The 20,760-nt window shown below is 50.7% G+C and overlaps 1 protein-coding gene across 1 annotated transcript; it reads right to left on the minus strand.

Moving 5' to 3' along the window:
* Positions 1–1,397: 1,397 nt before the first annotated feature.
* LRRC75B (leucine rich repeat containing 75B) lies at positions 1,398–20,413 on the minus strand. Its single transcript, XM_062504604.1, has 4 exons — positions 20,156–20,413; positions 15,478–15,606; positions 12,487–12,599; positions 1,398–1,920 (listed from the first exon to the last, which is right to left on the minus strand). The coding sequence occupies exons 1-4, from the start codon at positions 20,411–20,413 to the stop codon at positions 1,398–1,400; spliced, it is 1,023 nt and encodes a 340-aa protein (XP_062360588.1).
* Positions 20,414–20,760: the final 347 nt, after the last annotated feature.

The raw sequence follows: 20,760 nt of genomic DNA on the forward strand, positions 1-20,760 counted from the left end.
CCTGAATTCCTATGGGGACAGATAATTGAGAGGACTTGACTTATCAGCTAAATTTAATCAGTTTATCTCTACCAGCCCCTTGCAATATGCAGGATGGCAGCCTACCACATAGGAACACCCATGTTTCTCTTTCCTTAAAGGAATGACCCACACTGCCCAATGTGTATGGCACCTGATCCTGTCCCTCAGGCACTGCATGAGGGCTCTGGTCCATATTCTGAGACCTGTGAACAACCCAGATACTCAGACTCCGAAGTGCTTCACCTTCATGTCCAAGAGAACTCTTTATTATGTTTACATAGAGCACGAGCAATGTGGAAAACACTGGAAATTCTGCATCAGTGGCTTGGTTTTTGGACAGCATTGGAAATGGCGATGCAGCTGCTCACGTCGTGTCTGCATGTCGAGGTGTGCGATGTGCCACGAGGAGCCAAAGCTTTGCACTTCTGACTGGGAAGCTCCCACCTCTGGCACACTCACTGCTTGTTCCTCTAGTGCCACAGTTAGGTGCTGAGCTGTCAGCTTTTCCTCAATTTCACTTGGAACTTACAATTGTAGTACCTTGGTACTTGTAATTTTAGTACAAAAGCAGAGTTTTTGAAACCAATCCTACTAATCCACAAGACCGTTCCCCTTCCCTCTCCTCCCCCCTCCTCCCAATCCCATCCCAACTCATCCCATCCCCCATGCTCCCACCAACACATACCTCCTTCCCCTCCCTCTCACCCCGGTCACACAGCAAATATCCTGATGCTGCAGTTCCAAGCCATGTGTCCGCCCCAGCCTATGTGATCCAATGGTCTCTGACCAGGTCCCTTTGTTCAGACGTTCATACAAAACACACAATAGGAAAAAAACAAAACAAAAGGAGCCAGACACAAGAGGGAGACACACTGCTGGGCTCTAGCTCTGGCCTCTGAGCCCTTCCACTAAGTTCCACAGCACTAGGCTCTTGGGGCACCTCCTTTCACACTCAAGGCTGCAGGTCCCAAGGTTTCCAAAGTGCATAGGAAAAGGAAGAAAGGAAGTAAACTACAAGCCTGTTTCCGTTCCCCCAGTCCCTTTCCCTCAACCCAATGGCTGCTGGAGGATATTCTTGACTCCGACAGGTCTTTTCCCGTCTTCCAGTGAGACCCTGCCTGGGGACCAGGTTCACTGTAAGTCACTGGTTCCTCTCTGGAACGTGGGCAATGGGTTTGGCAGCGAGGGGAGGGAGCGGAGCACGTTGTGGGGGGACGACAGGCTTTTGTCTCACAGCAGGTGGGGGGGAAAGATCTCAGGGTAGGCGAGAGAACAGAGCCAAGGCGAGCCGGTCGAGCTGGCCTTCTGCTTGATGCTTGTACCCAAAACTTCTCCTTGGGGTTGCTTCAGCGTGCCAGCGCCGGCCCGCTGTTCAGTCACCTCTCACAGCCCTGCTGAGAAAAAGCACGTGGCGGGGCGCTTCCGGCTGCTTCATCCTCTGGCTGGCTGCCCTCGTGCCCGCCGGCGATCTCAGAGTCGCAGTCAAGCGCCTCATAGATGGTCGGCAGCGTGGTCTGCTGGCTGAGGCGCTTGCGCAGGCCCACGAGCAGCGGCTGCGGCATGGAGGAGACGTCCACGTTGTTGCCGAGGTCAACCCAGGCCAGGCAAGGGAACTTGTTCATGTCCTTCATGGTGTCAGTCAGCTCCTTCATGGTCGCCCGCGTCAGCCGGTTGCCGTTGAGGGACAGGTGAGTGAGTTTGGGCAGCGCCCAGAGGAAGGGCAGCAGCAGGCGCATCGTGTCATCGTTCAGCTCCGTGAAGCTCAGGTCCACCGAGGTGAGGTGGTCCCCGTTGTTCTGCAGGTAGTAGGCCATGCGGTGGACATCCCGCGTGGTCAGGGGGATCCCTGACAAATCCATGGAGTCCTGGCTCACCTTCTTCTGCAGGCTGGTCTTCAGGCTGATGGTGGAGAAGGGGAGACATAGAGATCATTAAGGGGAATGCTCCCATCCGCCTCACGCAAGTGAGAAAGCACTTGGGACAAGAACTCATTAACAGCACGGGCTAGAATGTTAAGGAAAGGGTTAACAGAGCTTGCTGGGCAAACAAGCACCATACCTCAGGGCAGACTGTCCTGGGGCTTTGCTGTGTATTCTCAGAACTCACATATAAACTTTGTGAGAACTGGCTCAACACAGGTCGCTAAAGTGTCTCTCACTGGCAGATGTCAAAGGGTTTGTCCGTATGTGCCCATACAGGTGCTCATGCACAGAAAGCAAAAATAACCATGGCAAGCAAACTTTCCAAGAGCACTGGTTTACAGTGTGGGGGCTGTTCGTGAGCTGCCTCTCCAGGTGAATAACTGAGAGGACTCCTCTGTGCTACAGAGGAGAGCAGTGTTAAACATGCGAGAAATGAATGTTTCATCAGGAAAACAATAGATAGGCAAACTGCACTCCAGGAATGGATTTACTGCGTGTACCTTTAAAAGCCTTCACAAGCAGCACTTAGTCAGTAAGCAGCACCAGTGGCTGCCTATTTGGGTCTCTGTGGTCAGCAGATCATCTGGGATCTGCTGCAGCTATGAGGAGGCGGGGAGGGCACAAGGGTGCTAAGAGATGGCTTCAGCCATTTCTTTTGTCTGCCTGGCCAAGGGAGTGAGGAGGAGATAGGAAAGCTGTGTTGTGAGGTTGCTGGGTAAGCAAAGGGAGTGGGCTGTGGAGCGGAATGATGGACTGTGGGTTTGTAAGAGTGCTGTGAGAAGTGGGAACTGTGGGGCTACAGGAGCTGTTGGGGAATACGTTGCGAAATTGAGTAGAAACATGTGTTGGTGTAACATAGGAGAACCTAAACCCTTAGTGTAAATTGTGTTAATATTGCTGCTCTTTCAGACACTTACCTTAAGGACATGGGAGCCCTAGTAGGACCCCCCAGCCATGTGCTCAGGGGGTCTTGTAAGTGCCTTATTGAGTTTGGGAGGATCAGGGTGGGTTAAGCATTAACCACCACTTCGAAGGTCCCCACTCTTCCTATCTGGCTCTCTGTAGCGTCCTGCACACCTGTGGCACAGCCAGTCCCTGAAAGCAATGGGTACATGGGGACATGCAATTTCCTCGGAGGAGGCTGCAGCACCGCAGGAGCTCCCATGGCAGGTGAGAACGTCCCTCAGTATTGCCAGGCTCTGCTGGAGCTGTGCAGAGGATGTGGCACTGCCTCTGTAACTTTGCTTTACATACGCAGTTCATGGCATCCTAGAAACTTCAGCCCTTAACAATCCCCTATAAGCATGTGTTTACTCAAGGGTGTGCGCTGGTGCAGGTAACAACCCTTCGTGGACACGTTCAACACTGGCACAAACCTGTGCTGCACTTCCTTGCAGCAGCATGAGGCACAAAGACCTCGTAGCCTGCCCTGTCAGTTCTGAGGCCCACAAATTCCTGCTCTGGGTTTAGCAGTACTTTGCCCAGGCTACTTCTGTGTGTCCTTGTATTTCCCATGGGAATTCACTGCGCAAGGCTGAAACTGTATCTGCAAGCATGCATTTGGACTAATAACAGCACGAATTAACTTCTGTTCAGACCTAAAGTATTGCAAGTAAAATGTATTGCTTACTAAATATTTACATGTCAGATGACCCACACTACACCTCAGTGGATCACTGAGGGGCAAGGGAAGCAGTGCTTGTCTGTACTGTCAAACAGCAGGGACTGATGTGCTGGGGAATTATAATTGGTCTGAGCACACGAGGGAGGTCACCAAAGGGCCTTGAAGAAGGTATTTGATATCCCTCCACTATCTGGGCCCCAGAGATGGCACTGTGAAGAATTAATCCACCACATTGCTTGTAGCAGCAGTGCAGTTCTTCTACCTGCTGCAGCAGCAGTTGTGAACTGTGCATGCTGTGGCTGGGGTGGCACTGAGCAAGTCTCCCTTCTCCTGCTAATCCAGGGGATGCTTGCGATCAGCCCAGGCTCTCTGGGAGCTATATTTCTTCAACTCTCTTGAAAAACAACGTGTGTGTTTTGGGATAGTTTGTCACCAATCACTGGCAGTGGTGTAGCACAGTCTACCACAAAAGAGGGTTCATCTTGTATGAAATTTATCAGGGAGCATCCCTGAAGCTGGAAACATCTCAGGTTTCCCCCAGCTCAACAAGAGTTATCCTTTTAACCATGCTAGGTATTTCAGCTGGGTGTTTGATCTGGAGTACTTGTTCTAGCAGAACAGAGCACCCAATGCACAGTGCAGGTGTGCATTCATATGGGTCAGGTGAAACAGGGAGAAAGGAAATGGAGTGTGAACCTGAGTGCACAGGGCAACTGTCCCCTGTATCCACAAGGGGCTGCTACAAGAGATACAGCAGCCTTCTCTGGCCTCCAGGGGTTTAGAATAAGGCTTTCTTGGGAGTGTGGGGATTACAGGATAGACAGGCATAGAAACAAGACTGTAACTACTTCAGTGCCTGTTTTGTATGAACACAGCCTGTGGCTCCTGGAAATTCTCCCCCCCAGTGCTGTCAAGCCGTGGCAGATCCTGGGTGGGTGGGGGACAGAGAAAGGAGACATGAGCATAGGGGCAACCTTCCCCAGCCCTAAGCCTTGTGTCCATCTGTGCAAAGCCTCCTCAGACGTTCCTTTCTATAGAGCTGCAGGGCAGGAGCCTGGCTCGGAGTGGGGCTGGGAGCCAGGCTGGAGTGGGGACCACTGGAGGGCACGTCTGAGCCGGCTGTGCTGAGCTGGGCGCTGGCCCTCAGCACGCAGGTGCTGTCCTCCCTGCCGTGTCTGCAGCGGCAGCTTTCTCAACACGGGGAGAGTTTGAAAGGCTCCTGGGGTCCCCTTTGGAGCCACTTGGCTCTGAGTGCAGACGGTGATGACTGAAGGGAAATGTCTGAAAGACAAAAGCAATGTGCTCGTCTGACTCTGCCTGTTAAGCCTCCCCTCCTGTGACTGCTGTGCGGAGACTGCAGTAGTAAGTCACAGATTGTGCTCTCACCGGAGCAGATACCTTCTGCTGCTCTCCCCAGCAACCAGCCAATACCCCAAGGAGGCTTTAATCAAGCAGACAAATTATCTTCCCATAATTGATTCTCCAGACTGGACTGCTCCTGGCTGAATGTGCTTAAACCCTCCTGTCCTGTGCCAGAGCCCGCCCTCCCTTCTTTGCTGGCTTGTTTTTCTTTCCTTTCCTGTGTTTTTTGCTGCTTCCTTTTGCCCTCATTGCTGTACCTGCCAGGGTGACTGGGCCTCCTGTCTCAGGACTGGGGGCTCCCTCCTTTAAGCTGTTCTCTTGCCTATAAAAATGCCTCTTGTAGGGCTGTATCTGTAGGAGCCTCATCCTGGTGGACACAGCCCTGTGCTGCAGCCAGGCCCTCAGTCTCTGGTAAGTGCTGAAGCATGAGATACAGCACCCCACGCATGCTGTGAACCCTGGCAGCCTCCTCCTCGCCTCCCTGGTGTTTCTGTGCAGCTCCAAGAGGCACAGCTAAATCCCATCTCCAGGGCAAGGCACAGAATAGCTGCCCACTCTCTCTGTTGCTTTAGAGGTAAATGTGTCTGCAGTCAGAGATGGGTCAAGCAGATGTGAGTAGATGCTTTACTCTTAATTATCTGACACTTGGTAATTTTTTTTTTTTTGGAGCTCTGAGAGGGGCATGATACACAGGGCACCAAGCTCTGAGTCACTCTGTGCAGCAGCTGAAAAAATACTAGATTTATTTCCAGGGAAATAGGTCATCTACTATCCCCTAATTTCTACACTTGAAACAGGCTTTAAGATTGCTTCAGCTGCAGAAGGCTTTTTTTCCTTTGTGTGAGATACAACAGCTACTTAGCAGTGTGGCTCCTGATGCCAGTGGGACTTGTGGACAGAGGTTGAAGAGCACTAGGGGCTGGATTAACCCCATTGCTCTGGAGCTGGTGCTCAGGGCACATTTGTAATTTTGAGGATTTGCATTTAACAAGGATCTGGACCCTGGAGGCAGGGCAGCAGACTGTGCTTATGTTATCTGCAGCAAGCTTGGAGAGGAAACAACCCTCCACTCCCTCAGATGCTGGAGAAATGGCTGCAAGTGAGAAATCCTTGGAAACTGTGAGCAAGAAACAAGGGCAATCAGCAGCTCATCCCCTACCACCTGCCTGGGGATGCAGAATCCAGTGAGGAATGGTATTGGCCCAGAGTCCTGTTTATAAGGGATCAGCACCCTGTTTGCAACCCTTGTCCCAGCCCTGCTGAGGAGGGGAGCTCTTTGAGGTGCATCTCCTTGTTTCTCATGTGAAAGGTTTTACTTTGCACTGTTCCCAACTCCCTTCTTGGGACCCGGCCTTTCTCCCATGGACAAGGAGGCAGTCTTCCTTCCAACCCTCACTGCCACTTACCCCTTCCCTGGGTGCCAATTCTACCCTTCAGCAGGCATTACCAGCGGTCCCTAGGTTCCACTTTGAGCCTGGCTTTGGGACATCCACCCTGGGTCAGTCCAGACAGAGCAGGGGCCTGAGGGACCTGTGGGTGTCTGGAAAAATAAACCTCTCCGTGAGAAATGTGGGCTGGGAAGGAGGTAAAACCATCTTGTGCCTCCCCAGGCTTTATTTTGGGATAAAAATCTTCCTCTTTCCACTAACACTCAGCCACTGTTCCAGCCTCCTGGGAACTCAGCTAGCATAAGCAAATACAGAGCTGTCTTGAAATGGGACAATTAGGAGACCTGAAATTAATTGCTAGTTGTTTGTCGCCAGGACCTGTCCCAAGAGAACTAACCCTTAGGCCATCTTCCAGGCCCTTCTTCGAGTCCATGAAGCTGCAGGCTCAGCACATTTTGGTTTTTTTATTAGCACTCAACCCCATCAATTTCTTGATCATCAGCTAAACTCTTTGGTGGCTTCAGGGAAGGGGTGCTGCCCTGTTGGGACCTGTAGCATTCACAGTGGTGTCTGGCCTCTTGTTAGCTTTGTGGGATTTGGGGAAGCTCGTTCAGCCCAAGAATGTTGAAGTGCCTGGAGTCTCAACTCAATTCCTTGTCTCCATGCTATGGAGAAAGGCTGGGAGGAGACAGTAAGAGTCAGATAGAATTTTGCTTATATTATTTCTCTGGAGAACTACCAGCTTTCTGCCCCTCTGTCTTTTATTTTTACATTAAATTTATCTCCAAATATAAAACTTTGCTGATGCCAGAAATTCCCATTACTGTGTATCCCCTCTGTTGTTAACAGGCACTATCGGTAGTGGCTAATTAGCCATGAGTCAGGTATCTCTCAGCTGCTCTTTCTTGCACAGAACCTCAGGCATGTCTGGATGGCTTCCCTGCTTTGAGCAGTGATTTAGGGGATGGATTCTGAGCTTTTTAATTGCCTACTTAGCATAATCTGCTTGCTTTGCTTCCCCAGTGGCACAGGGTGCTGCTGTGCAGGGTTGGCTTTAGCTGCCTCTAATGCAACATGAAAAAGGAGAAAAGCCTCAAAAGTACTGACCTAAATTAACCCAGCCCCAGCTGATCTGAGGCTGGGCCTGGCCCTGCTGTGAAGATGGAGGCAGTGCACAAATAGGTCACTTCTATGACCCTACATCCCTCAGTCACATCTCCATCCTTGTGCCCAAGCTCTTTTGACCAGCTGTGGAGAGGAGGCAAAGGAAGCCTCTCTCCTTTCTCACTCCCTCTGCAGCTGGGGTGGGACATGGAAATCTGCAGTTGCTGATGAACCTGAGTGCCTCTCTCTTCCTGCCTCTGCTGTCACTTTGTCCTTGAAGGTGTGTTCAAGAGAATTGTGAACCTTTGGCCTTCCTCCTGCTGCTATTTAACCTGTCCAGGAATTGTTTCCCTTTTAGGGATTTAGGCCTATCCTAGCAAAGCAGGGAATGATGCTGCCTCCTTGCTGTAAATACCATGTAATGACCCATGTCCTTGTCAAACCTTCAACTGAGTAAGAGTTACAAAGGCACCAGGTCTCTGCTGATTGTTTTTAACTACCACCTGCCACCCAGCCTCTGTTGTTTGCTCACTGTCTCTCCATCAAAGTATCCTGCTTCTCTTGCCTGCCAGTCTTGGCCTTTTCACTCCTGACTCTGACAGGGCAGTGTCAAGCTGCTGGGTGACCCTTTCTGCCACCTCTTGACAGCCTTTCCAAATGTATGGGCCTCTTGATGCTGCTGGGAACCCTCCTCAGGGGGAATGTTTGGGATGCTCTGCACTATCAGATGAGGGCACAATTCCTGCCCCTGTCCACAACTCATCCACCAGCTCATGTCTGTCCATCTGACATCTCTGTGAGCAGCAGCTTCTTGGAAACAGTGTGTGGGGCAGTTCCTGTACTCCCATATGATGTTTACCATGTGGCTTTAGTTAACTGACTTGGCTGTCTCTCACTAAAGCAGGAATGATGGTGCCTGTTTACCCTGTTACATAAGGGTGATGTGAAGCTGTTGTTAATATTCCCCTCATGCCATGTGAAGGCTGGGATCTCATCTGCCAGAACTGTCAGCCTCAGAGCTGAGTGATGTTTTCAGGGGGGGAAAAAACGATCTGAAGCCCTTTAGAGCTGTTTCCTTGAAGTCCTCTAGACACAAGTGCTTTCACTGCATTTTAAAAGCCCATCTAATGCCGCAATGTCTGGCCAATGCACTTCAATAAAAAGGGAGCAATAAGCCCAGAAGGGATACTCTGCTCTCCACCCACTTTGGATTAGCCATGACAAAATTCACTCAGATGAGCAAAGTAAAGCTGTGGTGATATTTGTGAAAAAGAAAGGCCATATGCATGTGGTTTGGGAGTTAACTCCATACACACAACTGCCTTTGCTCTTCCAGAACCAGGCACTGTGTGAAAAACCCGGGGGACTTTTTGTCACAATTAAAAAGCTGTGTTTACTGCCTGCCTGCTTTGTGGATTCAGGTTTGCATTCAGGAAAGGAAGCAGTTAAACTGAAGTAGCCAGCTCTGGGAATGATGCAAGTGGAAGATGCATTAAGGTTCCCTGACACAGACTTGCCAAGACAGTTCAGTTGTAACCCAGAGCTTCCTGATCACAGTAGCAGACTGTGATCCAGCTCTCCAGACAAAAGCTCTCTTCACCTGATACCCTTCTCCCTCTCTGCTCTGAACTGCAGCCCAGTGTGTCTGGCCCTCAAAACACAATACACCCTCTGGGTCCTGCCCTGTTCTGGCAGCAGATGGTGACAGTTTTCTTGAATTCAGCATGGCAGGAAGCCCCGGGAATTCTGAAAACAAGAATTAATAACATGTAAAAGTTCTGCATCTGTCAAAATGCCACAGAAGTGGCACTGATAGCCTAAAAGGTCTATGTCTGTATAAAGGAGCACTTCTTAATCCATTACTCTTTGCACACTAAACATCAATTTAATGAGAAAGTGAAGCTGGAGTTATACAACACTCTAGAATGTATTCTGCTTGTTAAGTGGGAGTGATCTATACAACTGTAAAATGGTGCTAAAACTAAATTCCCTCTAGGATATAAAGGACCGAAAATTGTGCAGTAGTTATGCTAGTCCCTGCTGCAGGAATCTTATCCTCCAGCTTTTGAGCTTTTAATTTTAAAACTCCCAGAGTAAATCTGCAAGAGCTTATCTTCCTAGTTTGGTTAGGCAGCCAACCCAAGCAGGGCAGAGCCCGTGGGCTGTTGGCTGCAGGCTGTTGGCTGCAGACCTGAGACAGGATTCTGCAGGAAAGCCCCTTCCTTTCAGTGTGGCAAACCTGTCTGAGTATCACCTGGGCAGCTGAAATAGTCTCTTTGGGTGACTGCACAGCTGGGGATGGCAGCCCTTCCTGGTACAAGGCATACAGCCACTCCAAGGAACCCACAGGCATGGATGCAGAGGGCAAGCTGCCTCTCAGCTTCACCTTCAGCAGTTTAGTTAAGCACAAAAGCCAGACAGAGCCTGGAATGGATGTCTCCTGCTCCCTCCAGCTGCTGTCGAATTGAGTCCATGGACCTGCCATGAGCTTTCTCCTTCCACATTTCTGTATGGGCTCTGCCTGTGTACTGAAACAGCAGTGCTTGAAGAGATGTATCTTTTCCTTTTTGCTTTACCAGCTCACAGGTGGCTCAGGCTTGTACCTGCTGGATGTGGGTCTCACTGAGAGTAGCTGGGGATGTAACTACTGTTAGTTTGTTTGTGACCCATTGGTTGGGCACTGGGGACAAACACCTGGTTCATGATCAGACTCCAGCATTGCAGTACCACATCTCCATAACAGCCCAAATGTAATTAAAACCTGGCAGATTCTCCAAGCTCTCTGTATGGCTGGGCTTGCTAATTATCTCCTGGACCCATCTAACATGCTGCCAGAAAGCAGAAATTGCATTTCAGAGAACAAGGGAGTCCGGCATCAGCTCTGTGAAAACCAGATGCCAAAGCCCAGAAGGCTGCAAAAGTGAGAGGAGAATTTGGTTTCTGAATGTGGTGTCCATGCACAGATTCCTCCCTCCTGTCCTCAACCCCCACTAGATTTTAGAAATTCCTTCAAAGTATTGCTGCTGCACCTTTTATGCTGCATGCTCTTTACAGGCCCTCAACAGCAGGAAGGGTTCAAGCCAAGGGCACAGGGTTTGAGACAGACACTATAGTAAAATACTCCCACTAGCAGACAGAGGGAATTTGGAGAGAATTTGGATCATGTAGAAACAGCCTGCCTAAACAAACTTAGGCCTCAGTATCTCCAAATGAAGCAGCTATTTCTTGCCTTCCTGCTACTGGCAACACCCATTTTCTTGCAGCGGCCTCAGATGCCAACTCTGTAGGCGTCTTTTGCTGCAAACTGCAAACCATTTCATCTCCACACTTAAAAGAGGAAGCTCTGCTGCTAAATATTTAATCAAAATTAATTTGTGCCTTATGTAACACATTGTAAGTGGGTGTGGTAGCCAGGCAGGGTGGCCCACTTTAGACCTGTATTTCCCTCCATTGCACATTGCCTTGTGTCTCTCTCCCTGCTTGTGCTCACAGAAGTTCTGTACCTGGCCAATACTTGGGGTCTGACCCCCTCTATGTGGGGTGCTCACTGGATCCAGAGCTCTTCCTCTGGCCACAAACTTCCTCTCTGCTGTTACTAAGTGAGGGGTTTGCAGCAGTTTGCAGTCCTCTGCTGTCCCCAGGCTGTGCAATAACAGGGAACACTTCCAGTTTGACTCTTCCTCCTGATGTCCAACTGGAGAAGAGGTTTGCCTGCAAGCAGGAGTTTGGAGTCCTGAACTTCTTATCTTTAAACTTACCTTGGGAGGGGACAGGGGTGAGGTCAGAATTGCCATCTATATCCTGCACCTCTAGTATTCTGCAGGATCCTATAGGGAAAATGTCATTGAGTGGGCCTGGAAAAGGACTCAGCTCTGAAACCTCAGTCTTATTTCTGTGCTGTGGTTGGTACCTGCAAAGCAGCACAAACAGCCCTGCCCTGTGGGGTGCTGGGGGTGAGGGCACTGCGAGTGCTCAGCTTCGGTGGCAAAGTGGGGCTACAGGTGCAAGAGGCAGATGGCCTGGAAATCATGGTAGTAGGGATTTTATTCCTTAAGATGCACTGGGAACCTGCCTCTAAGCCAGAATGAAAGGTATGAGGAAAATGTCAATTCCCATGGGGGATTTTAAGTTGCTGGCACACACATCAAAGACCAAAAGCATCAGAAAAGCCCAAGGCCATTCTCAGAGCGCTGCTGATTTTGCATTTCTCTTTATCCAATCCTGCATTTATTCCTGTGAAGCTAATGGGGCTGACACGAGCTCTTTTCTTAGTCACTTCACTGTCTTTTCTTCAGCAGTGGTGATCTGTGTCACAGGAGCAGGGTTTGCTCCAAGAAAATGACAAGAGGAGGGGCGGGTTTAAAAGACATGGGGATTGCTCTTTATCTCAGCAGAAAAACCAGCAAGTGTCATGGAGGGAACAAGTGTGGGTGTCTGAATACACTTCTAGTAGTGAAAAGCAGCTGCCATCCAGTAGCTGTCAGTGACCAACATGCTCTGAGTTGGGTTCTCAGTGCATCTGCACCATCCCAGTGCCCTCTCCCAGTGCTGGCACAGAAATGGGAGGTAAGAAGGATGGTCATCTCTGCCAGCCACCCCAGAGTGGTTCCTGCTGAATGGGGTGACCAAACTGGTAGTAGTGCCTTGTAATGGGACATTTTTCCCACTGTCAGGGAAGCTTTAAGCCAGGACAGGGTGTGATGCAGAGTGGCACATGGGTGCCATCTGGCACATGTGTGTTTTTGCAGGCTGGTAGCCCTGGCCATGCTCCCGGGGCCAAACACCCTGCAAGCCCTGCAGGAGGGTTGTCTGTGCTGTGCACTCGGGGGGATTGATTTTACTGAGCTTCAGAGAGGTTGAGGAACTGTAACACCACACAGAAAGGGGCAGATGGCAAAACAGATCAAGGAGAGGGGTCTTAGGGCTGGGCTGTGCACTGTTTTCAGTCCTGCCTCTCTCTGAGGCAGGCAGTGGTGGCAGGCTGGGCTGGTGCTTGGCTGCAGCACTGTTTGCCCAGGCAGATCCCCCTCTATGCCCATCCACACAGTCCCTGCCAGGTCCTTACCACACTTGGGACTTCCTGCGGGGCATCCCGTGCCGGTGCCATTTGGAGTGTGGGGTGAGGTGGTAAATCAGCTGCCTGCAGATCCTGTCTGAGGATTTCCAGGGGTCATATTCCTGAAAACACAGGGATGAGTTAGACTGCCTGCACCACAGCAGAACATGAGAAAAGGAGGAAGGCAGAGGAAGCTGGGAAAGGAATAAAGATGGCAGTGGAGCAGGGTCATGTATGTAAGGGAATAGATGAAGAGAGAATGAAAAAGGAATGGTGAGAAGGCCTGAGATGCCTCTGCCACATGCCAACTCCTCCTGGGGTGGAGGAGGAGCAGGAGGAGCTCTGCACTGCCAGGAAGAACCCCAGCCCAGCCAGCATGTTCCTCCCAGAGCAGGGCTACAATTTCACAGCCTACCCAGGAACAAGTGAAACTCAGAAGAGGGGTTCATTTTCTAGGGCTGTGGCAAGGGGGACTGACAATGCTCTGTTGCAGAGACCCCTACACTGCCAACTCCTTGTGCTACAGGACAATGCCAAATTTCTATTAATTACCTTGTTGCCATGCTTCCCCAAACTCTGTCTCTGGACTATTTGACACCCTGATATGGAAAGGTCAGTAACTGGCACCCTTGCCCCATCCCCAAGGTACTTCTTGCTCCTTCTGCAGTAGCACACTGACTCCACGACCTCCTGTGCTCTAGCTGGGAGATGTCAGGACAGGGAACTTTGGCTGCTTCCCCAGAGTTCATCTTCCTTGCAATCCACTCTGCTAGTGGAGGTTTGAGTTTGGAAGTTTCCAATGCCAGCAGTTCCCTCCTGGCCTTGCACTAACTCATCAGCACCCACATGGTTGCTGCCTTCCTGGGTTATTTTTGGATGTTCTTTAGTGCCATGACTTGGAACAGAACCTCTTCCTCTGGTGAAGCAGAATGGCAAACAGCAGCTGCTGAAGGCTGGCATTTCTGCCTTCTCTATTGTGTTTTCCAACTGCTGACAGATATCTGCATTCCCACTCCTCAGCCCTCCAGCCATAGTGCCATGTGCATTTAGGGATTTGCCAGGTAAACACCCAGTAAAGCTGTCAGGGAATGCACTGATTTTTCCTTATTGCCAGCAGTTAAAGTGCTGCACTGGGGGCAAACAGCTGCACTGTGACTCTGCTCAGCAATCCCTGAACCAGCTGAACTCCCCAGGGATGCACTGCCAGCATGTGGTACTACTTCTGTGCCAAGGGGAGAGGGATCCCAGACTTCTGCTCAGCTGAGCCTCCCCTGATCCCCATCCCAGCTTCCCTAGGAATCCCATAGGAACTGGCCCATGCCTTTGGTTTAGGTGCCTTGTTCTAGGCTCCTACTCTGCTGGCAGGGCTGCAGCTGACACTCTGCTGTCATCCACAACAGCAAACCTCTCCAAGTGGGTGCACGTGCACAGCAGGCTCCAGTACAGCAGCTGGCACAAAGCTCTGCGAGCGATTGCTGGCTCACAGCTGAGAGTTACCCTCCTGTTCTTTCCTGTGCCCTCACTGATTTAATTTCCACTGACAGACTGGGAATTGCACTCAGCCTGCTTGCCTCTAATGCAGTTACACCCACCAGATGCTCAGCCAGGGTCGGAGAAGGGACGTGCTCTGGCGTTGTTCTGGGAAGGGTGCTGGTGCTGTAGGTACTGAATTTCTACAACCACTCAATTAAACTTCTCTTGGCCTTGAAGGGCAACTCAGGTGTTCAACATGTTCCTCAGGAACGGGGAAAATAATTTCTTATGTACTGGTACATGTGTCTGTGCATCCATAAGGCATGAAATTAGAGTGGGGGTATAAGCAGGTATATAAAAATGGTACTGTGTAATCTGCCAAATACATGGGCACTGGATTAGAGTAAGATCCCTTGGTGCTGCCTGCCCTGAGGGCACTGCACAGCATGGGCTTGGAGACAGTCTGGTAGAACAGCTGGAGATGAAGTCAAGTGAAGTGTGGTTAAAAATATGCCACTGTTACAATCCACCTCTTCCTTCAGATGCTTACATGAATTACACAGACATTACACTTGGAAAGATTTTTTTTTTTTTTCAGGCTGCACTGCAGCCCAATAATGATGATTAAAGTTTGGCTAAATGTAGTTTGTCTATTGAGACATGACTGGTTAATTGTTATCAGTGAGCCTCAGGAGATGGCAGAACAAGGTTAGAAATGCCACTAATTTGCACCAGGCATTCAGCGTATTCCCTGGGGCACTGCTGCCTGCTCTGAGCTGTGTGTACTTAATATCTCTCTTTGAATAAGGAAATTCACTCTATTCCTCTCCTTATAAAGCAAACATGACACTTGCCAGGCCTAATGAGCAAATGGATACATTGCAAATCAATGTGTTTGTGGTGGCAAAGGGTAACAAAATAGATGCTGATTGTTGCAGTGGGACTGGGACATCTGTGATGTTTGTCTGTTCTCAGCTCTGCCTTCCTGTCTCTGCTCTCCTCATCCTCTGAAAGAAAGTGCTGGAGCACGCAGGGATACTGTGCACATTAACACATTTACCACCTGAACCCCCAGTGGCAATATATTCCTACAGCATCATTCTTTACAGGGAACTCTGAGAGTTTATGGGGGGAAATAATGCTGGGTTGAGGTAGTTACATATGGCAAAGGGGTGGTTTTCCTGCAGAGATCTCTGCTCTCCTCTGCAGCCCCATGAGCTCTAGCTGTTTTGAACCCCTGTGATACCAGTGGTTATGGCTCTCTGCCCTGTCACTAAGTTTATTAGGGGCACAAAAGTAATTTCATAATATCTTTGCACATAACCACCCTTTCCTTCAGGTGCACTCATGTTCTGAGGTAGTTTCAACTGATTTCTACAGAAATATGCCCCACAACCCATATGCTGCCACTCCCAGGGCACACACTGCCTGGCTCTGGAGGATTGACTGCAGCACCAGCTGCCCCAGGAGGGCTCTCTGCATCAATGGTGTGCCACAAAGTATTCACTGAACTGAGGGAGAATTCACCTTTTTGGGACATTGCAGATCTCTAGCAAGGCTCATCAGCAGGTCATGGGAGATGGGATCCACCAAGTTGAGGAAAGTTGCATTTTTGTAGAGCACTTCATTGAGAAATGTTCCTTCCAGTCCTAGGTCCTACAATAAAAACAGACAGTCATGCACACAGGCTTCCTCAGACCTATATCCATGGGATGTTCTGAAACCAGAAGGTAAATCTGATGTAGTGCCAGCAGGTTGCCCAGTACAGGAAATTATCCAGCAGAGGTGAAGCAGCCATGTCTGACCCAGCATTACTGTGCTGGGGGGTGCAGGCAGCCAGAGAGCTGAATGAGATGCAGTGTTAATTTGAGCTACTCAGCCAAGGCTGACCACCTTATTTCCACCTACCACAGGATGGTGAGAATTATATCATTTCCAGGCTGGCTGGAGCCTGGAGAGAATTAACTTCAGAGAAACAGTTTTGTCAGTCCTCTATGTGTGAATCTGCTGAAGAAGCCAAGCAGGAAGGCTGGCTCTGAAGCTGCTTCTCCAGTCTCAGCTTTTCTGGAAGAATCAGACCTTTCTCAGGTATTTAGATGCTGCCATACACCCTGGTGGTAGCTGGCTGAGCAGAAGTCCTGCCCATCTATATGAGTTCAGCTGTGCTGTGAATTTCTCAGCAAGAACTAAGCACTGGCAGCATGGGGTGCAATGGCAAATTCAGAGGTGGCTTTACACCACAGTCAAGAGAACTCCTCTTCCATCTTCTGTGGTCGGAGTTAGGGGAGCATTTGTGGTCCATGCAATTTATCTGTGTGGACCAGGGGTTGGAAGGAAACCTCAACATCTTTGGGAACAAAAAGCCTCCCCGGGGCCAGATGGGTGATGCTGCAAAGAACTAAGCTGTTTCTTGCTAAGAGGAAAGCAAAGAGCTAATACATTGACACAGCTGTTACAATCAAAAGGTACCACAGAGCTGTGAAAAACAAACAAGATTGTTTTAAAATGTGGGAAGGAGAGATTGCATATTCACATGCAAGTGCCACAGGGGCAAAACCAAAAATACCCTCAGAATGGAAATGCAGAACAGAAAAACTCCCTAGTAGGGATAGTGCAGGGTTTGATTCAGTTGATAAGGAGGGCTCAGCTAAGGGAGGAAACAAGTCTTCTCCCCATTCTGTATGAGGCTAGCAGGAGAAATGAATAAGCAAATGAGTGCCCCATATGTTCACACTGCTCTACTGAATGTGTGTTTCAGGCACCACCCAGTGACTGAGAGCTAAAAAAAAAAAAAAAAAAAAAAAAAGAGTGAGATGGAGAAAAAAATCTGTATGTATGCACATACATCACCAACAGGGACACAGCCATAGCTGGCAGAGGTTTGGGATCTTAACTCTAAGCACCAATCAAAGCCAGTGCTGTATCCTGCTCTGGATATGCCGGATTAAGCAGAAAGCACAATCCCAAAGAGACACAGGAAGGGAGAATAAATTAAATACGTTACAGCCCCATCACTCTGTGTACACAAATGACACCCGTGAGCAGACAAGGAACCTAAGCAGTGGATCAGTCCTGAAGGACAGACAGCCACAGCTGGATATGGGCCAGGAGCCTAGCAAGGCATCATGCCAGTGTCTCCCTTAACCATAAGGCTTTGGGGAAATGGAGCCTCCTACACCAAGTGTAATGTGCACAGATGAAGAAAGCTGCTGTGAGGATGGCATGGCTGGGCATGCAGCAGTGGATGTCAGAGCAGTAATTAAACTCCCCCAGTTGGAGCTATACCATTAAAATGAATCTGCATTCCCATTATAAATCTTGCCTGCAAGGGTTTTGTAAGTAACATAGCTGTAAATATTCACTTCACATTGATATTCCATAAATTCTTAGCCTAGAGGCATTTTCTGGCTCATCTTAGTTATTTCCCTATCTTCCTCCCTCTCTCTCTCATTTCTTGGAAAATTTTGTACCACCTAAAGGGTGGCTGCAAACAGCAGAATATTATAACCCTTGCCAGTGCAGTTGGCTTAGTGCTGTTGTCTTAAAAATTACATTTTGCCATTGTCTCAGCATAGGGAAAACAGATTATACCAGACTTTTTGCTAGTGTAAGTCTAATATCTCCCTGGGCCTCAGCTGAGTGATGCCCACCTAGATCAGCAGGAAAGCTGGTCTGGCTTCTGCTGGTGGGCTTTTCTGGGGCAGATGATGTGCAATGGAGCTGTGCAAATGTTCATGTACAAAGCACATGTGCACCTCTGATTTGCAGCTGCTCTCCACGCAGTCTTCTAAAATGCTGGGATGGATCTCACATCTCTGTTAGTGGAACTGCTTCTGCCTTGCCTGTTTGCTTTACATTATCACATGCTCTGAACATCCTAACAATAGTGTGCAGACCACAGGTCAAAAACCACTGGAAGAAACGTCAGCAGGGTGCACCTGCAGGGCTGGGCAAGGGGGCATGTGCTGGGAGCAGCAGGAGGCACACATGGGATCCTGTGTCCTCTGGTCTGGCTGAGCTCTCTGCTCACCTCAGGAGGCTGCAATTCCAGTCCCACCATTTCTCTGCCTTCCTTTGGGTGTTTGCATCCTGGCCCAAGGCACGGTGATGAGGTGTGGTGTAAAGTATCCTCCCTGTCTGCTAGAGTGAACAAGGCATCTCTCTTTTTACAGGTAACAAACAGACCCTCATCTGGGACACATTAATCCTTGACTCCTGAGAGAGTGATACTGCCAAGGTAAGGAAGAACTCACTGGGGACCAAGCTAAGGGGTGAACATAGCTGTGGAGTGAGGAAAATTTGTAAGTTAGAAAAAAGGCCAATCTGAAGCTGACATGGGACATGTGAGGAGGACTGGTGATGATTACATGACCCCAGACTGGGTTACAGCTGGGGGTGTGGCACATGTTAGTGGTGTAAACTCTCTGTCTCCGAAACTTCTGAGCACTCCATGAAACAGAGGATTTGGGGTGTTAATGGATGGGCTCCCTTCCTGCTTGGCAGAAGATGTGATTACAGGATGCAATCCCACTGTTCTGTTGTGAGCAGATGGACAGACAGTCACTGTTTCAACACGGGCAGACAGAGATGGGGACCAGGAATAACATGGGGAACTGGAAAGGCAGCAGACAAAATGTGAATGTTCAGAGCATGGTAATTCTCAAGTGCAGATGTGGAGAAGCCAAGTGTTTAACTGATCCTGAAAGGAGCTTAGAAATGACCCTCCATTCCATATGGCCCTGTGACTTAGCACTCAAACCCTGTCTGTTCATAGATGGACCTTCTGGAGACCTCCAGGGCCTGTGGAGGGCTTCAGTCTCCAGGAGAGGTGCTTAGCACTACAGAAGATGGCATTCTGTAGTTCTGGCCTCTGGCATACTCTAGTAAAGTCTGTTCATTTTACATTGCCACATCCATAAAGTGAGTGGTTGCCTCTCCTTCTTCACAAGCTTCTTGCAATAGCACCTCTGAAAAACTGCCTTCAAAATCTTATTCAACCCTTGTCTGCCATACTGGTGCACACAGAGGTTCTCTGCTGTGAGATTATCTGTCTACATGTGCGGCAAGAAGAGTGTGGTGCTGGTAACAATCTTCAAGTGAATGGCTAAAGTAGTGGACAGGAAAAGCAGAGATGTAATTTTTGGTCCTGTGAATTCTTATTTGTGAGTGTGCAGCTTGCTGGTAGCCCAGAGCAGTGAGCAGCACTGTCAGATGTGCTGTAAAACCCTGGACATGCAGAGCAGGCAGGGCTGTTCATGCAGCTCCCTGCAGCTGGTGGTATGGGTGAACAAGCATCCAGTGAGCCAGTCCCTGCTCCACTGCACTCACACCCAAAGGTCACTTGCTACTAAGGCAAGAGATAATGTACGTTGCCAAAGTAGATCATCATCTAATGAAACAACATGATAAGCTGCAAATTGATGGTGCTTTATGTCCACATCAGAGGTGGGCTTTGTCCCCTGTGCTACCAATTACAGAGTTGCCTGCAGTTTGGGGCAGCTGAGTTTGGCTGGAAAGCGATGGTAGCAGCGAGCGATGGAGGAGCTGGCTCTGTTCCAGCAGCAGGGCTCTGTCCTCAGCATCAGTTTGGCACCACACTGTCTGCACACTGCCTTTTCTGTTCCTGAATGGCGGCAGACAGAAACATGCTCCCACTGATACACTGACCCCTTTACCTCTCCTCTCAGCCTCGATTGTCCCAGAGGTCCCCTCCAAAATCATTTTGGGGTTTCCCAGACATATCTCAGCCGCTCTGACTGAGTGGCCCCTAGTGGGATGTGGTGGCAGTGGGGCGGCAGTGGCTTTTTTCTGGGGGGGGGACATCAATCCTGAGCACACCCACGGGCCGGCATGGAGGGTGGGGATATGAGCACGGCCCAAGCTCGGACCTCCTTTCTCCTGCGTGCAGCACAGTCCCTCTCGCAGCTCCCTCCCAGCCCCTCTCTCGGCCCCCGGCAGTGCCCCTCGCCCAGGCTGGGGGTCAGGGAGGTGGCTGATGTCGCCTGGCACGGCGGCACCGAGCGGGGAAAGGACCGGGGCACGGAGCGGAGGAAGGCAGCACAAAGAGCCCCGCCAAGGAGGCTGCAAACCCCAGCGCCGGAGAGGGGGCTGCAGCCCCCGGCCCCGCACGGCCCTTTATCCCTGCCCTTTATCCCTGCCCTTTATCCCTGCCCTTTGTCCCTGCCCCGCATCCCGCCGCAGGTACCTTCCTAAGCAGCCGGAGGATGTGCACGGCGTGCTCCCGCTTGTGCTCGCGGATGGTGGCCTGGATCTCCCGCAGCCACCCCACTCGCCGCACGTAGGGCGCGGGCGAGGCTTTCCGCAGCACCCCGGGCAGCTTCTGCGGGTGCAGGAGCAGGGACGAGAGGTGGAAGTCGCCGCGGCCGCTCTCCAGCCTGCCGGGGCAGGGCTCCTCGCCGCTCTCCTCCTCCAGGCTGCTCTGCCGGCTCAGCCGGGAGCCCATGGCCGCGCCGCCGCCGCTCCGGACCGGACTCGGGGCTCGGGGCTCGGGGCTCGGGGCTCGGGGCCGGGGAGGTGCCGGGGAAGGCGGGGGTCCGGACTGCCCCGCCCGGCCGGCCCCGCCCCGGCTCCCCGAGCCGCCGCCGCTCCCGCAGGAGCAGCGCCCCGGGGTCCGGTGCTGCGGGGCTCCGTGCTCGGCACCCGCCCCCCCGGCGGCCGGGCAGCCCCGCTGCCTCTGCTCCCGAGGCGCCTCCTCCTGCCGGGTCCCTTCTGCCGAGAGATGCTCGGTGGGGAAGACAAAGAGAGACGCGGATGCTGTCGAGACCGCTCCTTCCATCCAGGCATTTTGGG

This window comes from Cinclus cinclus, chromosome 17 (assembly GCF_963662255.1).
Source record: "Cinclus cinclus chromosome 17, bCinCin1.1, whole genome shotgun sequence".
Classification (NCBI taxonomy): domain Eukaryota; kingdom Metazoa; phylum Chordata; class Aves; order Passeriformes; family Cinclidae; genus Cinclus; species Cinclus cinclus.